We start from the raw sequence: 20,697 nt of genomic DNA, 5'->3' as shown, positions 1-20,697 counted from the left end.
GTCTATGGGAGACATGCTGGACATGGCATTTGCATCTCATTTGTATCAGTACAGTGGACACCAGGTATAACAAAGTCCTCAGGACTAGCATTTTTTTTTTTTTTTTTTTGGGGGGGGGGGGTTATATCGAAATTTTGTATTAACCAAACAAATAAACAATTGAATTACAAAGAGCCGACCTGTTACGGCCTGAATTTTTATTTTGTTGTAATCGGAATTTCGTTATAAGAGGAGGGCACTGTACATGCAATCATTAAAAGATCAGAAACTAGAAGAGCACTTTGAGAGCACATACCTCTGCCAAGCAGCTAATTTCCACCACTGGATCTTGTTCTTTCCTTGAAGAGAGATCAGCGATTTCCACTCACATATATGCATGCTGAAATTGCCTAGTTTCCCAATATAGAAGCCTTTTTTTAAGTCATCAGCTTCAAGCTACACTGTGCCTCGCCGAGCAGAGAATGAGCTTTAGTGTGCATATGGAAACCTCAATATGCAATGCACAGCTTGAATTCACAAGTTCATTGACCCTATCTGCCAAAAGTTTTTTTTTTTTTTTAATCCTTCATAAATTCATAAAAATTCCCGGATCACTACCAAAATTAAATCTTCTGCTCCTTGTGTCATCAAATTTTCCTGCACAAGTTTCATTCAAATCTTCACAGCTTTTTAACTTATTTTGCACATAGACAAACAAAAAAAAACAAACAAACTAAACTAACTAACAAACAAACAAATCAATGCTGATGAAAACATAACATCCTTCCTTGGCAGAGGTAATCATAGAATTACTAAACATTCTTGCATCTGATTTGGATATGACCCATCTGGCTTATATTACTCTGTGCATTGAATTCAACTTGGATTAATTCATGGAGTAGCATTTCACTTACAGTACATAGTTCAGAGATTTTACAATTTCTGAAATCACTTTTCGCTGCTCTTGCTCTTTACTTTAATAATGTCTCTCCTTGAAATATGTACAATGACTTTCAGTCACAGGACATCAGTCTGTCTTCACAGTCAGTAGATACATTGTATGTACCACGAGCACTAGGCCCTGCCACACACATGAAAGTATCATGCCAATGCATGTTTCAGTTGATTTTATCAGAGTTAAAAAAAAATGAAGAAATCTATAAAAATCTGACACAAACATAAATCTTCATTTCTATAAAGCTTCAAGTTTCATTTGCAGTCTCATCTCTCATAGCACTCAATAATTCAGTGTTGAATGATGCCAAATAATGCAAAACCTGTGTTTTTGGTTGAAATCATTTTATAGACGATAAATAAGTTCCCTCCCTGTCAGTCATTTTGGTGAACTGTGACAACACAGCACAAAATTATGTGGACAGGATGCGCTTTCTTATCTTTTTGATTCATTTCAAATTGTAATTACAGTGCACTCCCGTTTTCACGAAATGCTCGGGACCGGCAGTTTTCTTTCGTTATAACGAAATTTCGTTATAACCGAACAAATACATAACGAAAACAAGGAACCACGTATATATATCATATTATGTTTGCTGAATACTCATCATACACTGGAAAGCTATGTGAAATGTAATGGGATAACTGTATTCCAATAATAAACGCAAGTTCCCTTCAGAAACTGTGCGTGACACAAGGAGCGAACACACAATGGTGTGAAGCGTTCACCCATGCACAGACGCTATAAATGCTTGTTCTGTTACGTATTTTCGAAAGCAATTCGCATTTCGTTATAACGGAGCACATTTCTTTTGTTTTTCTTTGTCTGTTGTGCTCGGAAAAGACTTCGTTATAACGGAAATTTCGCTATAACCGTGTTCGTTATAAGCAAATTTTGTACCATAGACTTTAATGGTGATAATTTTGGGACCAGAAGATTTACTTCGTTATAACGAAATTTCGTTATAACCGTGTTCGTTGTAACGGGAGTGCACTGTAGTAGATTTTGTGCGCAGGTCAATGGGAGGCTCTCGAGGCGAATACATTTTAACTCAATCTGACTGAAATTGTGGTTTGCCCAGCATCACAATTTAAAATGGGAAAAACACCTGAAACCTAAAATATCAGCATATAATTCATCTTCAATGAAAGTTTGAAACTTTTTTCTACTCTGTTTCTTGGTCATTTCTACATTGTTGATTAAGAAAACAAACTTGAAAAGATCATCAATTTTCATCGATGTGTGAGCCTCTTTTTTGATATCTAGTTTGCTTTAGGGTTGCTCTGGATTTAGGCCAGGCCTTGTATCTAAAGGGTTAAGATAGTCAAGAACTGTTGTCTTTTTATCTGTTCTTTCTCTAGCAGCACATTCCTTTTCAACTTTGGCCTCTAAGTCCAAACAGCTGTTCAAAATATTGTCATCATAGTCCTTTCTGACAAGGAACCTCTTGATCTCCCGAACTGCTGCCGCTACGTCTTCAATCGACGTCAAGTTCAATTTATCGGCCATGGTATCACAATTCTCACAGGGATCCATCTGAGGGAAGTCTCCAGACACCTCACTGGCATTTTCCTCTGCTGCTTCCATCTCTCCTGTCTCATCCTCCTCTTCCTCTTCATTTCCATTCTTGACCTTCAACTTCCTTGAGGAACCGTCCTGCCGAGTGGTGAAACGCTCTCCAGGCTCACCTTCCTCCACTGATCCATTGCCGTCATTCAAGAGTCCGCAAGCAACAACTCTCTGCAGATGCCGGTATTTCTCCACAAACTGCCACCGCGTCAGGTCGACCTCGTCTTTGGGCGGTTGGCTTGGACGTTCCATCCCCTCCGCTAATATCATGTCGCTGATTTGTTCATTTGAACTCGAGTGTGTCTTTGCAAAGACAATGCCATGCCGCTTACGGAAGGACTCCAGCCATCCATTGGATCCCTTGAAGCCCTCAATGCCGAGCTCCTGGGCTACTTCCAAGGCCTTCTGCTGCAGCGCGGGACCGTTGACTGGGATCATCCTATTGCCAGCCTCCTTGAACCACTCATATACCCTAACATTCACTTCCTCGTTGCGGGTCCTCCTCAGCTTGCGCTTCCTATCCAGCGGCGAATTCTGGGCGTACTCCTCAATCCATGTCTCTCTATCCTTCAGGATGTTCTGCACTTGGGTTTTCCCACACTTGTAACCCTGGAGGTTAAGAATCTCCGTGATTTTCCTCGCGCTCAGTCCCTGCTCGTCCCGCATTCGGATGACCTCAATTTTCATGTCAAGTGAGAGCTGATGTCGACTCAGCGATCCGGGATGAATGCGTTTTCCCAACACAGTTGTCATTCCAGGGTATAAGAGTTTGGTCATGGATGTGGGTTGGAGATCGTCTGATTCAGCAAGTGCAACAAAGGCATCTTTTGCAGCTGTGACCAAACCCATGCTACTTTTTCCCAACTGAGAAAGTATTGTATTTTCACTCTGACTAGTCTTGGGGTTTTCATCATCAGCCTCTTCAACTGCAGATAATGTTCCCAGTGGTCTTGCACTAATTGCTCCCAAATTCAATGCTTGGCATAGTGCAGATTTGTCCGGTGGCAACGGATCGGCCGTCTCACTACAATCATTGTGTTCATCTGCGTGACCATTCACAACAACATTTGGAGCAGACGCTACTTCTGTTTCTGTTCCATCCGATGAAACTAAACTTAATTGCAAGTCATTTTTGCTCTCCTCCACATCACACGTAGTAGAATCCATTGTAGAACTGTGTGTCTCTGTGTCTCTGTGCTGTTCAATTAGCGTTGACGAAACTTGAGTGATACTGAACAAACTTGAGTTAATATTTTTTTAAAGTGTAAGGCTCATGTTAATCCAGTACACATAGCCATGCAGAATAGCCTGACCAGAAATTACTACCGGTATCGCCATAGACTCAACTTCTGGTTTCACTGCTCAAACATAGATTTCTGTTTCATCACTGTTCTCAACAAATGGTAACACAAAACAAAGCAGTTGCATTTACCCATAAGATGGCTGCAGCGTTGTACGGCAGGTGTTGTGTTGACAGTCCTCACACTCACAGCTGTACAACGTTAAGTGATAGAGAGTACACATACAAGAATGTCATCGGCTTGTAAGTTTGTTGCTTGATCCAATGGCAGCAATGACAGGTACGTGCAGGTATAGCAGACTACATAAATGTGTGTGTTCTAACTTGTCCAGAGATCAAGAGATGGTAATGGCTGCACATCTTATGAATTTATTGTGCAAATCATGATATGTGCACAAGCACAGCCAAGCAGCTCGATAAAGAATACCCATACACACGTAGACCAGTAGTACAGTACGCAGGTTTATGTTATAGGAGCATTGTGCTGTGTGTAACAAACCTATCGTGCACCCATCAGTTTGCAGACTACGCAGTAGGGAATAGGAATCCCTCCACACAAAGGCCCATGCTTCCTCCTTCATTCCTTGCATATGAATGTGTGTGTATTTGTGTGTGTGTGGCGTGTGTGTCTATTCCGCGTGTGTGTCATGCGAGTGCATTTATAATGGCAGGGGGCTCTGTGTGCAGGGAGTTCCCACTTCCCTATTAAATGTGTGCATAACTTGTATGCTAAGCCTCTGCAGTACCATACACAGAGTGTTCCACTGCACTGATAGGCCAGATGGCAGCACTGAATTAGCCAATCAGCTTCCCTCTGTGCTATCACTGTGAAAAATACACGGGCCCTGTAATATACACACACATGCAGTTCAGTGCCACACACAGATAAAGTGTGGTAGTGTAATAGGAGGATGGAGAAAACCTGCAAAACCCTGTGTGTGTGTGCTTTTGAGGAGTGTGTGTGTGGTACTGTATGTTGTGTGTTTGCAAATTGGATCTTCATGATAGCATTCACATAGAGCTGTGTATCATGAGCATTGTACCCCTCTCTCACAGACCTGTGACCTTTGTGTCCAGTCAGGAGGGGTTATAATATGATTAAAGGGAGGAGTCATTCCAAAGAATTCAGAGCTCTGTGTACATGCATGCACACTAAAGCTACCAAGGTAAGTTTTCTCAAGGAGATATGCCCTTGGTTTTCTGCCTCAAGTGCATATAGGGCCTATTGGTGTTGCTGTTTTGATTGCACAGATGGCCAGTGATATTTTTTGTTTGGGGTATATATTAAAAGGGAATTCAATTTGGTCTCTGTTGAGAATTGTTTGTCAAAAAATAACCTAGAACATTTTGTAACTGTATTAGAAAAAAAGACAGGTTTTAAGTAATAATTTTTCTACACTGTAGGCCTACCTTCTATACAGCAGTTTATTATCAATCTCTCATGCATGATATACTTTAACTGGTAAATTTGCTTTTTGCTTTTACAAATGGGACCTAGGGGTGCGTATGTGTGTGTGTGTGTGTGTGTGTGTGTGTGTGTGTGTGTGTGTGTGTGTGTGTGTGTTGTTTTGTTTTGTTTTGTTTTTTGTTTTGTTTTGGGTTTTTTTTTGGGGGGGGCGGGAGCATTAAGAATTGCACATCAGTATACAGTTGATATATTTCATTTTTTCTGTTGTCTATGAAAGTGCTATCCTCTACAGTTCCTTTTCACTTTCATAACCCATCTTCAATCAACACCATCTTTCTTGATGGTGACAATCAAACATAATTATTATCTTACCATTCGAACATTGAGAATTAAAGGGGATAGCTAGTAACTGATCAGTGGGAATCAGTGAGATTGCTGGGGGATGATTGTTCCAGTTCTTGAGGGATTCATTTAAGAGTACATTATATATCTATTGTTGTGTGAAAATTATCTGCTTCAGAATGGTCTCATATTCAAGTAAAATGTGCAGTTTAATGTTTCCAGGCTAGCATGCCTGTACAGTGACGGGGCATTAAACAATGAATCCCACAAGGATTGGAACAATCATCCCCCAGCATTCCCAAGCACTGATTCCCACTGATCAGTTACTAGCCATCCCCTTTAACCCATTGAGGACGGTTTGATTTTGCTACAGCACGCATTTCCCATACAAGCTTGCCCGAGTATACTCGGGACTCGTCCTCAATGGGTTAAGGGTTTCTGGGACAAACACTGAACTATAGGGCTTTCTATAGTTAGTTGGTAGAGCACAGGGCTAGCAATCTGGAGGTCTCGGATTCAAATCCCAATGGAATCTCATTTTCTCTGCTCATTTTCCACTAATAAATTATATTCCTTTCTGGTCAGATTGCTAGAGAAACATTTTATATTAGATTTTGTTATCTTGATTGCCAATTATGCTTATTTTCATTGAATGTGTGGAATTGTTTGTATTCTCCTCTTAAAACTACAATTATTTTTTTTAATGTTTCTAAAGGAACCTCGATCTGTTCTGTGTATGCTCTCGTTGTCTCTCATCTCTCTATTTCCCTCTCTGTTGTTCATTCTACCTCATATTTCTTATGATCCTCCTCGACCTGGAATAATACATTATCTAAAAAGCTAATAACAGTCACCTATAAGAGCTGCAGTGATTTACAAATGTTTTACAAGTTTTCATTGCCTTTTGATCAATATCATTGTTTAATTATCTATTTTATAATTTCCCACCAGATGTGGAACCCCCAACCTTTAGTGAATGCCCAGGAGACATTGTGGCTTATGCAGATAGAAGCTCCAACCAGACCAACGTCCAGTGGCAACTTGAGGCATCAGACAATAGTGGCATACGCCCTGCCGTGACCTGTGACCGACAGCCAGGGGTCATGACCTCTGGTAGGAATGAAGTGACCTGTACAGCTGAGGACGATGCAGAGAAAAGAGTCACCTGCCAATTTGATGTCATCATTCGAGGTGATTTTATTTGTACCAACTTCAGGGCCCATTTACACTGGATAAAAAACAAACAAAACAAAACAAGAATTAAAAGGCTAAAAACATTGCAGTATGATCTTACAATATAGTAAACTATTTTAGAAGACAAGTTGTTTTTGTATGCAATGTAGCATTTCCCTTGACTTTTCACTGACATATGTTAAGGGTAGCATTTATATTCTCCTTCTTTCTGAAAGAGGTAAGAGCTCAATCATGTAATGCTGGAAAAAAAAGAAAATATGTTGAATTTGCTTTAAAATTTCTCTACATAGTTCTGCATATATGTGCGTTACAAACTGTACTAGTTTTCTCATCCAGCGATGACTGCAATAAAACTGTAACAATTCATAACTTTTGAACAGATTGCCTGATTTTCTTCAAAACTTCAACTAATGAGATCTATTGATATTGCTGCATTCACTCAATCAACAAGCATATTTGGGTTTCATTCTTTAAATTTCAGATAATTTTTATAATGGCCTCCATTATTTGATTGCAGCTTATGAGTTCGTTTTGGTTTGACTATAAGTGAGTGGTCAAATTCAAATAAGAGTTTTCAAAAACTTGGATCTGGAAAGACAAAACACCCTGAAATACAAGCCAACAACAAAGGTTTTTGTCTCAACTGTAGTGCGCAGGTGTCCAGAGCTGCAGCCGCCCATGTTTGGTACCCTGGCTGGGTCATGTGACACCTCCTTTGGCTCTGTCTGTCATGTGACCTGCCTGGTGGGCTATTTCCTGGTGGGCTCTTCCGAAGCCAGCTGTGAGTTTGACGGCACAGATATGCACTGGGAGGTGCAAGAGGAACCACACTGTGAAGGTAAATATGTACACTATTTGATGTAAAAGCAGAAGTTTTTTTGCCAGTATTCTTTTGCTCATGGCCATGTAAGATAAATTTTGCATGTTCATGATTTCGTGGATGGTCAATACAATTGAGCAATCACTTAACAACTCACAAATTGCGACAATGGTGGAAAAACTTTGACAGCACAGTCCTTACATACTACAGTAAATGTATCTGGTCTGTAGTATGACAGAAAATTACTGTAAAAGTGGATATTTTTGTGTGGTCGAGTCATTTTTTCGCGCTGGGCTGGGTAAGATGATAAGGTGTTTTTAATTCTGCAGAATCATATAACAAGCAAAATTATAAAGCACAAAAATTTCCACACCACTAAGATTTTCACCTTTACAATAGCTCATGCTGCAGGACTAGTAAATGTGAAGAAACTCCAAATACTTTAACAGTTATACCTCTACACTACTGTAGGATTAAGACATAAGATATAAGTACATATAACAAGCAAAAAAAAAATATGTGCTTTAATTTTTGTTATAGTTTCACATTGCCCAATATCTGCCAACGAACAGTAGTTTAAATAAAAAAGGTCTTGAACTATGATCATTGATCTTTGTTTTGCCTATAGTCATCGGCTGTGAACCCCTGGTAATTCACCCCAGCGTGGTGGTCTCACCGGAAGAATGCACAATGGCTGACAGGGTTCACGCGGGCACTGTCTGCACAGTGCACTGTGACAATGACCTCACCCTCTCCCCTGATACCGGGTCTCTTACCTGCCTTCAGAGTGGAATGTGGGAAGGTGGAGTGGAGCCAGACTCTTTGCTCTGCTCAGGTGAGTTCCCCTCCTTTAGTTTTCAGTCTCTCCATTCCAGTGGTGGATCCAGAGGGGGCGCACCAGGCATGCGCCCCCTCTTTATTTTTTGTTAAAACAACAGATATAAAAAGAAAAAAAAATGGGGGAGGAGGTGCGTGCACCCTCCCCCTTTAATTTTGTATAAAGTCGCTTCCCCTTTACGGAATTCCTAGATCTGCCCCTGCATTCATAGTTTGTGTGAGAGAGATATTGGTGAGACTCACATGAGCTAGCTAGCTTAACTTTGTGTTATAAGATATCTTGAAGTCAGCAAACTTTATAAGCCTTATGTATGCCTACTTATATTATGTATATATACACATACATCTTCCTTTCCTCTATGTCCTTTTTATCAATTTCCATGAGATGTTTTAATTGGACCAGAGCATTCTCATTAGATGACCAATCAGAATCTAGCATCAAGAACTCTTTCACTTCCCACTCAATTCTATCCCTGCTTTAATTGTAGATTTGCATGCTCCTGTCATTACGAGCTGCCCCACCCAGGAGATTGTGGCCACGCGCACTGAGTTCTGGGGGGCAGAGGTGACGTTTGACTTCCCAACAGCCAGTGACAACATCGACAGGGACCTTCAGGTCTGGACATCGCCCCCTGACCTCCGGTCCCCGTACAACTTCACCTCTGACACCAGGTGTACGGTCTCTTTTCAAGATGCCTCCAACAACAGTGCCTCCTGCATCTTCCAGGTCAAACTTATCAGTGAGTGGCACAGTAGTTGCATCATATTTCCATAAGTCAGACTACAAGCAGGAATGCAATCAGCTTATTAGGTGATCCGAGTATCCTCTCGGATCACCTATTGTATCTGTACAGATTCTTTCTTCTTCTTTATTTCTTTCTCCTCAAATCTTGTGCAGAGGTTAACTAAAAAATCACCCTACCTATCACTTTCAAACTCATACCATATATGTATCATGTCCTAAGGACGACAGATCTAGTGTATCAATGTGATCAGTTCACCATGACGTCATTATGACGTCATTATCTGAAATCACGTTTACATTAATATCTCATAAATGGAATGGAATTTTTCAATGAAATTAACAGATCATATAGTTCAAGTCAAGCTCTATTGACATATTTCATAACATTTAGTCACGTTCATAGTAAACGAGCGCGTACGCGCACGTTGAAATTTAAACATGCTCTAATCATCCTCAAAATTGTTTTGCACACGTTTCAGGTCATTTACAGCATTTCATAAAAAATCGACGTACGCGTACGCGCGCGCATATATGCACGCACAGCTCATATGCAATAGAAATTTCCCGTTTTATCACACGGATCGAATGTCTGAAATGTCAAGGAATATTTCTACCAAGTTTCAAGTCATTCCGCCTCAATATGACGTCATACGGGCCCGACAAAGTTGAAATTCCTCGCGCGCGTCAATGGTGATATACAGTGCAACTACACCAAAAAACCGCCAATTTTAAATCCGATTTACTCGTCAGGATGGACGGTGACCCCCAATTTTCTTTACATATTCTGAAAGCTGATGAGTTGTACATGTCATTTCATGGGTTGGTGATACTAAAAAAATGATTAAAAGATATCAAATTTCTTAATAAATAAAAAAAGTACATTTTCAAAATGACGTCATCTAATTTCAAGTTCACTCGAGCATTTTTCACTTATCCTTTGCCAATTTTCACCCAAATTTCAGTATGTTGTAGCTTATTGAATGGTCTTTCATCAATATAATAACACAAGTTTGATTGGATGATGGCATCACCTCGTAAAAATGGATTGAAAGTAACCTTGTCAAATTTGACCAGTTTACGTGTAATCTCTATGGGAGTGCAGTTTTTCTGGAAATGAAAATTGACATGACTATCTTTATCGAGCACTAGCTCACTTATGCTTTGGTGAATTTCTCCAAGATTTTAACATGTTGTAGCTGAGACTTTGTGCTATCGTAAATGTGCCTTTTGTTTTTTCATATGATGTTGGGATCACGTCAAAAATTTACTTGAAATTAAAGCTTATCTTCGATGTATTGAAATATTTCTTTCTTTCTGCAACTTTCTTTGCAATAACTCAAGAAAAACACCCTATCACCACCATATTTTGCACATGTTTAGTTCATGTCACGAACATTATTTCATAAAATAACAACTACTTGATCAGACGCCAACTTGGGTATGTAAATTAGGGTCAAAGGTCATAGATGTTTCATCCTGTATCTTGGTGAATACATGTCCTATCTTTCCCATATTTTGCACACGTAAAGACCATGTTACAAGAATCATTTCACAAAATAACCACTTTTTGCTCAGATGCCATCTTGTCTGTACAAATTGGGGTCAAATGACATATGTACTTCTTTCTGCATCTTCGTTATGACGTGTTTTCTCTATGGGAGGGAATTTTTTAAAATGTGAAAATTGACATGATTGTCTTTATCGAGCACTAGCTCACTTACCCTTTGGTGAATTTCTCCCAGATTTTAATATGCTGTAGCTGAGACTTTGCGCTATTGTTATATGCCCTTTGTTTTTTCATACGATGTCGGAATCATGTTAAAAATCTTGGTTGAAATTAAAGCTTATCTTCGATGTATTCAGATATTTCTTTCTTTCTGCATCTTTCTTTGCAATATCTCAAGAAAAACACGCCCCATCACCCCCATATTTTGCACATGTTTAGTTCATGTCACGTACATTATTTCATGAAATAACAACTACTTGATTGGACAATATCTTGGGTATGTAAATAAGGGTCAAAGGTCATAAATGTTGCATTTTGTATCTTGGTGAATACCTGTCCTATCTTTGCCATATTTTGCACACGTATATAGACGATGTCGCAAGAATCATTTCACAAAATAACCACTTTTTCCTCAGATGCCACCTTGGGAGTGTAAAGGTGGGTCAAAGGTCATATGTATTCGTTGCTTATCTTCGTTATTCAGTGTATACAGAATTTGGTACCAAAGATGGCAGATATGACTCCCTTTTCTTAATGAGAATCCAAACGTCACATGGCCAATGTAGCTAAACACAGATGAAACTTGTATTGTCATGCCTATTGCGATCAGGACTCGAATCATTGATTAAAAAAAATCGGATCACCTTAATTTGTCAGTGATGACAAATTACAATCTCTAGTTTAGACATTGGAGTCCATCTATTGTATTTCCAAGTTAGCATTATAAATCATCGTTATGACATGATCTTGGTCGTAATTTCCATTATATTCATATGAATATTGCATTTATTGTTAAACCTGTATTTTATTGTGTTTTCATGGTAATTGACACTAAGAATAGATTGACAGCTCAACGAGTCAATATATTGCTGTACTCTGGTGTAGTCATGCTACTTCTGTTAAACATGCTGCTCATCCTGTTTGTTTTAATATGTCTAGGTGCTATACAATAAACAAAAGAGAAACAAACATATAAATCGCCTACTGTTCATTTAAGTCAATGAGTAGGCCTAGTTTGTCATATGGCTACAAGTACTGTAAGCCCTTCTGTTATTTTTTCTATCACACCTTTCTACGTTCCCTAGATCTCCTTCTCTATCCCTCTATCCCTCTCTTAAAAATGATAATAGTAATATGAAAAATTTTACATAGCACTTATGACAAAAATATTTCTAAGTGTTTTGCATTTAACAATTAAAGAGAAACAAACATATAAATCGCCTCCAGGTACACTTGCAAATGTAGTCCACAATTACATTATCACATGCTCTGTTCTGGAAACTAGTGGATTTTCAGTTTCTTTCTGAAAATGCCAATGGATGTAGAGGACTGAATATGAGTAGGGAGGTTGTTCCAAAGGTGGGGGGGGGGGGGCACAACGGAAAAAAAGCACTATAACGGTTGTGGATGCGAGGGCTAAGTTTAAGCTCTTCTCTCCTTTTCCTCCTCATTTTCCAGGCGAGGTTCCGCCCAGGGTTGAGTTCTGCCCGCCTGATCAGAACATCACCACCACCACCAAGCTGACGGAGGTCCGGTGGGACCTGCCAATCTTTACTCCACTGCCCGGCACAGACATGATAGAGACTTGCAACCAAGCGAAGAACCCCGCCCTGCTCCCATGGGGGAAGCACACCATCCTATACCAGGCCTCGGAGAAGCAGAGTGGTCTGAAGGCCGTATGCAGGATCACCGTTGCCATCACACGTACGGATGATGAATTCATAAGATTATAAAATAGATGAGATGTATACTGGTGTTCTATACATTCTTGGTGAAGTTAGAACAAAGAAAACTCTTATTTACATAAAATTGTACCTTTTTACCACATGGTAATGGTGCTTGATTGAGTTTTTCACAACTTATTGTTACCCCAGTCAATGGAAGCAAACCAACACATACAGTGCACTCTTTTCATCAAAGTTAGTTTTTGTGATGTAACATTTAGAGGGAAATTCAGGCATCAACCAAATATTTCAACCATTAAGGCAAAGGATATTTGAAACAGCATGACGTGAATCACAGTCTCTTTTACATATGCATTTGTTATCAGTAGCATAATTTTTTTCAGTAATATGTATTACCCCTGTTTTAGCAATCCTGTGATGCTTTGCATGTGATATGAGGGCCACCTTCCTTAAAAATATGGATTGTCTGTTGCTATTGATTTCTATTGATTTATGATATATATGTTATGTTCGTTCCTTAAGTTGCAATACAAGTTTTGTAATATGTACTCTATATTTTGTTTCATCTTACTATTTACTTCGTGATTGAGTTTCTCCTTTCTAATTTTTCTCCATGACAAGATGCTTAGTGCGTGGAAACTTTAGTAATAAGCACTTTATAAATGATATTTGTTATTATTATTATTAAAGTGAATCAATGCTGCCCACAAATGACTAAAGCGAATTATGAATAAACTTCCCTCCCCCCAGCTGTCCCATGCCATGAACTCAATGTACCAGCCAATGGAGCGCTGGCCTGTGATGACGGTTTTGCCTACGGTCGCTACTGCACGATGACATGTAACAGTGCCTACGACATACCCCGGATGAGGTCCAGCCTCGCCCCACAGAAGCTCTTCATCTGTGGCATGTCTGGTGTGTGGTATCCCCACGCTCGGGTGCCTGACTGCTCAAGTGAGGATTTCAAGTATTTCTCTTTTTTTTTTTCTGTGACAGTACTTAACCCGTTGAGGACGAGTCCCACGTATACTCGGGCAGGTGTCGATGAGAAATTGCTTGCTGTAGCAAAATCAAACCGTCCTCAACGGGTTAAGCAGAGAGATATGTGTCAGGGTGGTCTTTGAGGGGTTTTGCAATGTGGCAGCAACATGCTTCAACATATAAACAACAGCCTAAAAAATATCAAACATTCAAAACACCGCATACCAATAAGTGATGGCATTCAGAAAAACAAGAAATTTGCAAATTCGACTCGGGTGTATCCTCAAACCTACACAAATCTAGCCAGAAGATATTTACCTTTGGATTTCAGCTCATTATCTAGCTGTGATCAAGTGTTCAACAGTAAGGCTAAGTAAGCACCAGAAAGTATACTTGTTAAGTATCTGCAACCCTAGAGATTCCAGGGCCTGGACCCTGGGCCCAGAGGCACAACAGACCTCACCAAAATGGATTCCCCAATTTTTTTTTTTTTTTTTAAATCCATGCAGCATGCTAGAATTTCAAAATATGGACCACCCTGCAGACTAGGTAAAGTTATCATGGCAAATGATGATCGAAGTGCTAATAATCAAGGATGAAAACATGAGTTTAGTTTTGCAGTTTTCGATGATAAGCTAATTTATTTTACTTGGGGCAAATAGGATTTCTTTTTTTTTCTAATGCATACATATCATAAGCTGCAGTGAACTGTAACTGATATTACTATGCTCACATTAAAAGAAGAAAGAAGGTGTTTTATAAAAAAAATCAAGAAGTGAAGGACTTTAACCCGTTGAGGACGAGTCCCGAGTATACTCGGGCAGGGGTCTATGGGAAATGCGTGTTGTAGCAAAATCAGTCCGTCCTCAACGGGTTAATATGTCTTTAGATTTTTTTCTTTTTTTGTAAGAAGTGGGGAGTAAACATAATCCTATTTATTGGATAATGCAGATGATCACAATTGATAAAAAATGTGGAGACTGCATTCACTAACTTCTTTGTGTGTTTCTTCATTCTTCAAAGTAGTAAAAAACTTGTTCCATAAAAAAATCAAGTTTGTCTTTATAATATACTAGAAAGCTTATCTTTATCTAATCATCATAATATTGTTGAAGTCACATTTGATATTTTCTATTTAAAAAAAAAATTATTTACAAATTCTCAAACCTTTAGATACATGCTTACAGTGATGAAGAGAGTAGGAAAAACCTCTCTAGACTTTGCAAAGATACATATATTTTTTTTAACAGTAAAACTGTCAAAATCTGCAGAGATGATAATTCCTTTACGACTGCAAGAGAAGAAGATATGAATATGTCAAGCTACATGCTTTCCCTGGTGCAGAGTATTTGTATCCTTTAAAAAATACAAACAAACAAAGCAAAAACCAAAACCCAAGAGTGGTGACTTTATGTATGCTTCCATCCACCAGAGGTTAAGAGACCACATAGATTGAACCTGCCTCTCAGCATCATGTACTATGGAGGGGATTGTACCTCAGACTACGAACAGACTCACACGGAGATATCCCAGAAGTTCCTGGACATCATCAAGCAGACCGACTTTGCTGACATCTGCACCAGGAACAAATTGTGCACCCCTGAGCACATCCACATCACTTGCGGAGCTGGGAAAACGAGGCGGAGGAGGGACATTGACGGTGAGATGGTGTGGCCAGATGACTCCAAGGAGGGAAACACCACCATCCTTTCCATGGTAACGTGCATCAGCATCATTTTAGCTTGGACTGGGGTTCATGCTCCAATGTCTTTTTGTAAACAAGTTGATACTAATCATTTTTTTTTTTTTTGATACAGGATGATACATGAATAGTTGTGCAATTAGCATCATTCATACAACCGTAGCTGGAAATCTTCCCAACAAGGTCTTTTATCCTAAGAGAGAGGGGGGAAAATGGTTGGTTATGCCAGCTGTTATAAGTATGAAAATAATGGGAATGCAGAACTTCAGTTGTGGTATATATATGACATTCTGCAAGCCATATGTACTGTATGAACCAGAATATACTCGGAGTCATGAAATATTCAAACAGCAAACCAAAAGAAGTTTCACAAAAGTCAACTGGCACCATCTCTAAACTTTTAATAGAGTTGTTCTATAAAAAGAACAGTTTGTGTTATGACGGAAATAACCATGAATGAATACCATATGACAAGTTTGACACTAATTCAATTCAACCATTCAAATTCAACCATTAAAAAAAACAGTAATTCACTTGAACTTTCACATCTTTTTTATGTCTCTGTCCTGAAGAAATGCTAGAGGCATGATTGTAATTTCAGTCATGTTTCTAGCATCAAGAAACTACCAGGTATGCAAAAAGCAATCTAGCTTCTGGTGCTCAAAATGATAAGCACATAAAGAATACATGGTAACAGGCCTTGTGAAAATCGAATTAGCAAAACAGAAACAATCTCCCCAGATATAAAAGCCTTAATAGCACTATTTGACTGACATGAAATCTAGAATGAGTGTAGTGTCCTTGCTTGTTCTATGTCTAGATACTGACTGTGCCTCAGGGGAACAACGAAGTTGTGGAAAATGAGAAAGTAGAACGTCAGAGGCTGCGAGAATTGAGCCATCACTTGGGGCGTGGGATCGAGAGCTTGATTAAAGGGGTCGGTGGAAGACGGGATGACTGGCAGTCGACCACACCTTCTTATTCGTTGCTGCTCGAGGAGCTGTTTGTGGATTGTGAGGATGGCTACATTCCAAATCATGACCAGCTAACATGCGGTGAGCCAGAATTGAGAACACTGATCATAAAATGAATTAAAGTATGGCACTGATGTGTTAGCCTTTGATATAAACCACGTTGTTGTTTGTGATCAAAAGGATGTCAGTGTAGTTTAGGAGTCATGTGCAGGCAATATTTTTGAGTAACCCGTTGAGGGCGAGTCCCGAGTATACTCGGGCAAGTGGCAATGGGAATTGCGTGTTATAGCAAAATCAGCCCGTCCTCAACGGGTTAATGATGAATGCACAGCCTTGAGCTTGCCTTGATCGGCAGTTAAGTGTGGATGAGCATCAGAGTCCTAATGCAAGGACAGGTAACTTTTCCTTCCTGTGCAATTTCGTGAAACGGCTGAGTCAGCCAACTTAGTACGAGGCATACTTTAATAAGTACTGGCATGAAAATTGTTCAATAATCAAATGCTCCCTTGATTTGAACTTAAACACAATAAGCACATTTTCAAAGATTTGATATATCAATTAAATTTCACATTTGGTGAGAAGTAATACACGACGTCATGTTTGAAAATGAATACAACAGTATATGAATTGATGTATTCATTAACCCATTGAGGACGAGTCTCGAATATACTCGGGCAGGGGTCTGTGGGAAATGCCTGTTGTAGCACAATCAGTCCATCCTCAACGGGTAAATAAGAGTAATCTAGTCACTTTTCTATAAGGTAAATGAATGGAATTGGTTTTGGATTGTGCTTCCTCAATGGAGAATATGACATGACCAAGGCTTGCCTGTAAAAATTTAGCATGCACGTGGTATGTTTTGTTAAGTGGAGTAATTATTTAGTATTTGGAACTTTGCTTTGAAGTTTACCTTTTTTTTCTACTGTATCTTCCTGTTTTGTTCTCTGTTTATATAGTGGCATGTCCAACTGGACATTACTTCAAGCAGGAATCTGGAGAATGTTTGGAGTGTGAAATGGGGTCTTACCAAGACGAGCAGGCACAGAGCCAGTGCAAGCCTTGTGTGGATGGGACGTGGACTAGGGAGACAGGAGCAAGGGCCGTTTCAGATTGTGAATGTAAGAAGATTCTCTGCTGCTTTAATATCTTTTGTATAAACTCATTCCCCTTTCCAGGATACTTTTCATTTCGGAGACCATTAACCAAGTCTCTAGAAAAGTCAAGCAGACCAGAAATGATGAAAAGAACAAACCTGGTAAACTGTGTTATTACTTGTTTCCAGAAATTGCAAAAGTTGCCATCAATTAAAGGCATGTACTATATAATTGATTGTACAGTCACCGTTCCTTTTTATACAGAACATGTTATTTTGTGTGTGTGTGTGTGTTTGTGTGTGTAGCCTTGAAGATATAGTCAGAATGCGCCCCAAACAAGCTCCAAATTAAGCTGCAAATCAAAACAGAAACAAAAAATCTGTTTCAGGTACCTAATTGTTGAAAAATATTCTGACTAGACCAAGAAAACAAAATCATGCTTGGAGTGTCACTGTATATTTCAGTGCAAAATGTATCCATACTTTATTTTTCTTACTTGACACCAGTTAGTGTCCTATGTTATGTTTTTCTCTTGTGTCCATATTGCAAGTGTTTGCAATGACAGCAAGTACTGTAAATTTGATACAGAGTGTGATGTGGAAGTTTTTTTTTTTTTTTTCAAGCTTCACAATCCATTAAACTATTGAGAAAATGAAAACCTGTGGATGTTGTTAGAGATACATTTATAGCTAATGTCCAAAATACTCTCTGAATTGTAATCAAGTAATGCTTGCTAAAACTGGCTTTGTTCAAAATAAAGCAGTCATGTGAAAGTTTCTCTCTATGTGGCTTGGTAAAAAAAAAAAAAGGAGAAAGAAAAAGAAGCAATGAATAGAGATATTTTCCACACGTACAGTAAGTCAGTGTATGCTTTGATTCCATTCCCACATTTCAGTCCAGTGTGAAAAGGGATACTACTCTGCCTCTGGGTTCGCACCATGCATCCCATGTGAAGAGGGCCAGTACCAGCCATTCAGGGGACAGACGGGATGCCTCTCCTGTCCCGCGGGAAACACATCCATTCCTGGAGCGATCTCCTCGCAGGATTGTCGAGGTGTGTCTCAGATCCGCCATGTCTTCACATTGCAAGCATGTCTCTCCTTTCTCCACTATATACCTGTAGCAACCATATTGATAACTGTTTTTTTGTGGCTGTAAAAATATGATCTGGAGGGTGTTTCATAAAGCTGTTCTTAACCCGTTGAGGACGGACTGATTTTGCTACAACACGCATTTCCCGTAGACCCCTGCCCGAGTATACTCGGGACTCGTCCTCAACGGGTTAAAGTTATACAAACAACTTAAGAGCGACTGGTGATCAGTTCTCGTGCTGAATTATGGAAATTCTGATAAGTATAGCACAACAGAACTGACCACCAGTCATTCTTAAGTCGTTCGTAACTTAAAGAACAGCTTTATGAAACAACCCCCGTTTCTTATTTGGTTTGTTTGTGTGTTTGGCTCGTAATTTAATGATGCATAAGCACACGGACGATGCAGTTATGGATGAAAATTAACACCCACTACTGTCTAAGCTGTGCAGTTGGCACATATTGAGTGACAATTGAGTGGCAATTGGCACATAAAACCTCATTTCGTTTACACACTGCCCAAATCCCTGGCACAGGAAGGGTTGATTTGACCCATGTAATGTTCTTATCTTGTTAGACAAACAAGATATAGAGCAAAGAAAATGACAACAAAATAAAAGTCTGACATTCTTACTACTACTACTACTACAATGTTCTACCCAAGATGAACTGAAGTGAATTGCTCTGCTGCCACTGTGGTCTCCCAGGCCCCCCTCCAGATCTCGGCCGTCGACCGCGCGATCGCGACGAAAATTGGCACACACATTGCCTATGATGTACTCTAAAGTACCACAAAGTTAAATAAAAAAAAAATCATTATTTATGCTAAATTATGTTAATCTATGCATAATGATGCATGAAATCATACAATTTGGTATAAATTACTAGATAAAGCTCAAAATGGGCATATTTTTGTGTAAATATTCTTTTAAGTGTCCTGAGCAAATATAGGAGAAAAAAATTGTGCTATCAGAAAAAATTTCTTAAGTATTTTATTGTTTTTTTATTTCTTATGTATTTTGTTGTTTTTTGGACTTTATGTTTTTCACTGTTTTTTCGATGAAACTTGTCCGCGACATTGTTCCGAACAAGGAAGTATGTTATTAATTGATTTTAATCGATAAAACCCCAAAATACTCATGCTTTTATGAAATTGGCCTGTAAGCACAGTTTGCATTGAAATTGTACACAAATTCATGTTTTTGAGCAATTTTTGGTCTGACATGCAAGTACATATTTATGCGCAACTTCGGAACCGCGCGCCCGGGCGTCGTAAATTTGGTGTCAAAAGATGCGAGAGACTCGAAAAAAAAAATTCATGAAACGTCGCGGCGATAGCTTTTCGCGTTAGCGATACATTGCGCGGAACGTTGAGGGGGGGCCTCGGAGGCCCCCCCCCCCCCCCCCCCCCCCCCCCCCCGGCCTAGTTAGGGTTAATTGAAGAGGAGTTAGAAAGCTGTAGCTCTTATAGTGAACAAAGCTCTTCACCATTTGATAGTATATAATCACTCAGAGTGAATAATAAACACTGTAGGTCCAGATTTGGGGCATTCATGAAGGGCTTTTGAGTATACAGTGGACTCCCGTTATAACGAATTCCTTGGGACCGACATTTTTCTTTCGTTATATCCAAATTTTGTTATAACCGAATAAACAAACAATAGAAATACGTAGAATGGATATTGTTGCGGCCTGATTTTTTACTTCATTGTAACCAGAATTTCGTTATAACCGTGTACGTTATAATGGGAGTGCACCGAACTCAAAAGTCCTTGGGGAAAAAAAAAAGAAAAGAAATTAAGCTGTTACTATTGTAGACTGCCAATAATTGCAGTGTACAATGACAATGTAATGGAGCCCCAGATCTTTCTTCAGTATGATTCATTTTGCTTTTTTTTTCTTCTCTCTCTCTCCTCCCCCCCCCCCCCCCCCCACTTCCTATACAGAGCCTGTCTAATCTGACCGTTCATCACAGTGGATCGGGAACGGCATGGATGAAAGTTGTGTGATCCTTCGTCTTCGAACACCAAGTGAAATGTTGTGATGAAACCATAAACCATCTTGGCATTCAGACAAAAAAAAAAAGAAAAAAAGGAATGGTTTTTCTTTTGCCTGAAAATATCTATGCTGGTAATGTTGAGAGAAAAAAAAACCCAGAAATTATTATGGAGACATTTCATAACTCTACCCTGTACTTTGATGATTTGCATTATGTCACGGCTTTTATAATGCTTTCTATAATTCTAAACATTCTCTCTGAGTGAATTTGATGAAGTACATGAATGCCATTTATTG

General features: G+C 39.3%; 1 protein-coding gene across 1 annotated transcript in view; it reads left to right on the top strand.

Annotated features, from left to right (window-relative positions):
* Positions 1–20,552, top strand: part of LOC139727363 (complement receptor type 1-like) — a 75,419-nt gene extending 54,867 nt beyond the window's left edge. The window contains exons 20-30 of the mRNA XM_071638323.1: positions 6,505–6,744; positions 7,397–7,585; positions 8,196–8,402; positions 8,893–9,144; positions 12,334–12,579; positions 13,311–13,514; positions 14,974–15,257; positions 16,064–16,298; positions 17,174–17,335; positions 18,207–18,365; positions 20,349–20,552. Coding sequence (XP_071494424.1) covers positions 6,505–6,744; positions 7,397–7,585; positions 8,196–8,402; positions 8,893–9,144; positions 12,334–12,579; positions 13,311–13,514; positions 14,974–15,257; positions 16,064–16,298; positions 17,174–17,335; positions 18,207–18,365; positions 20,349–20,359 — 2,189 coding nt within the window. The 3' untranslated portion in view covers positions 20,360–20,552. The remainder of the gene's footprint in view (positions 1–6,504; positions 6,745–7,396; positions 7,586–8,195; positions 8,403–8,892; positions 9,145–12,333; positions 12,580–13,310; positions 13,515–14,973; positions 15,258–16,063; positions 16,299–17,173; positions 17,336–18,206; positions 18,366–20,348) is intronic.
* The last annotated feature ends 145 nt before the right edge of the window (positions 20,553–20,697 follow it).

This window comes from Diadema antillarum, unplaced genomic scaffold (assembly GCF_040938485.1).
Source record: "Diadema antillarum isolate AM-2024a unplaced genomic scaffold, OU_Dant_1.0 seq00000129_RagTag, whole genome shotgun sequence".
NCBI classification, from domain to species: domain Eukaryota; kingdom Metazoa; phylum Echinodermata; class Echinoidea; order Diadematoida; family Diadematidae; genus Diadema; species Diadema antillarum.
This window is presented reverse-complemented; position numbering and strand designations above follow the sequence as displayed.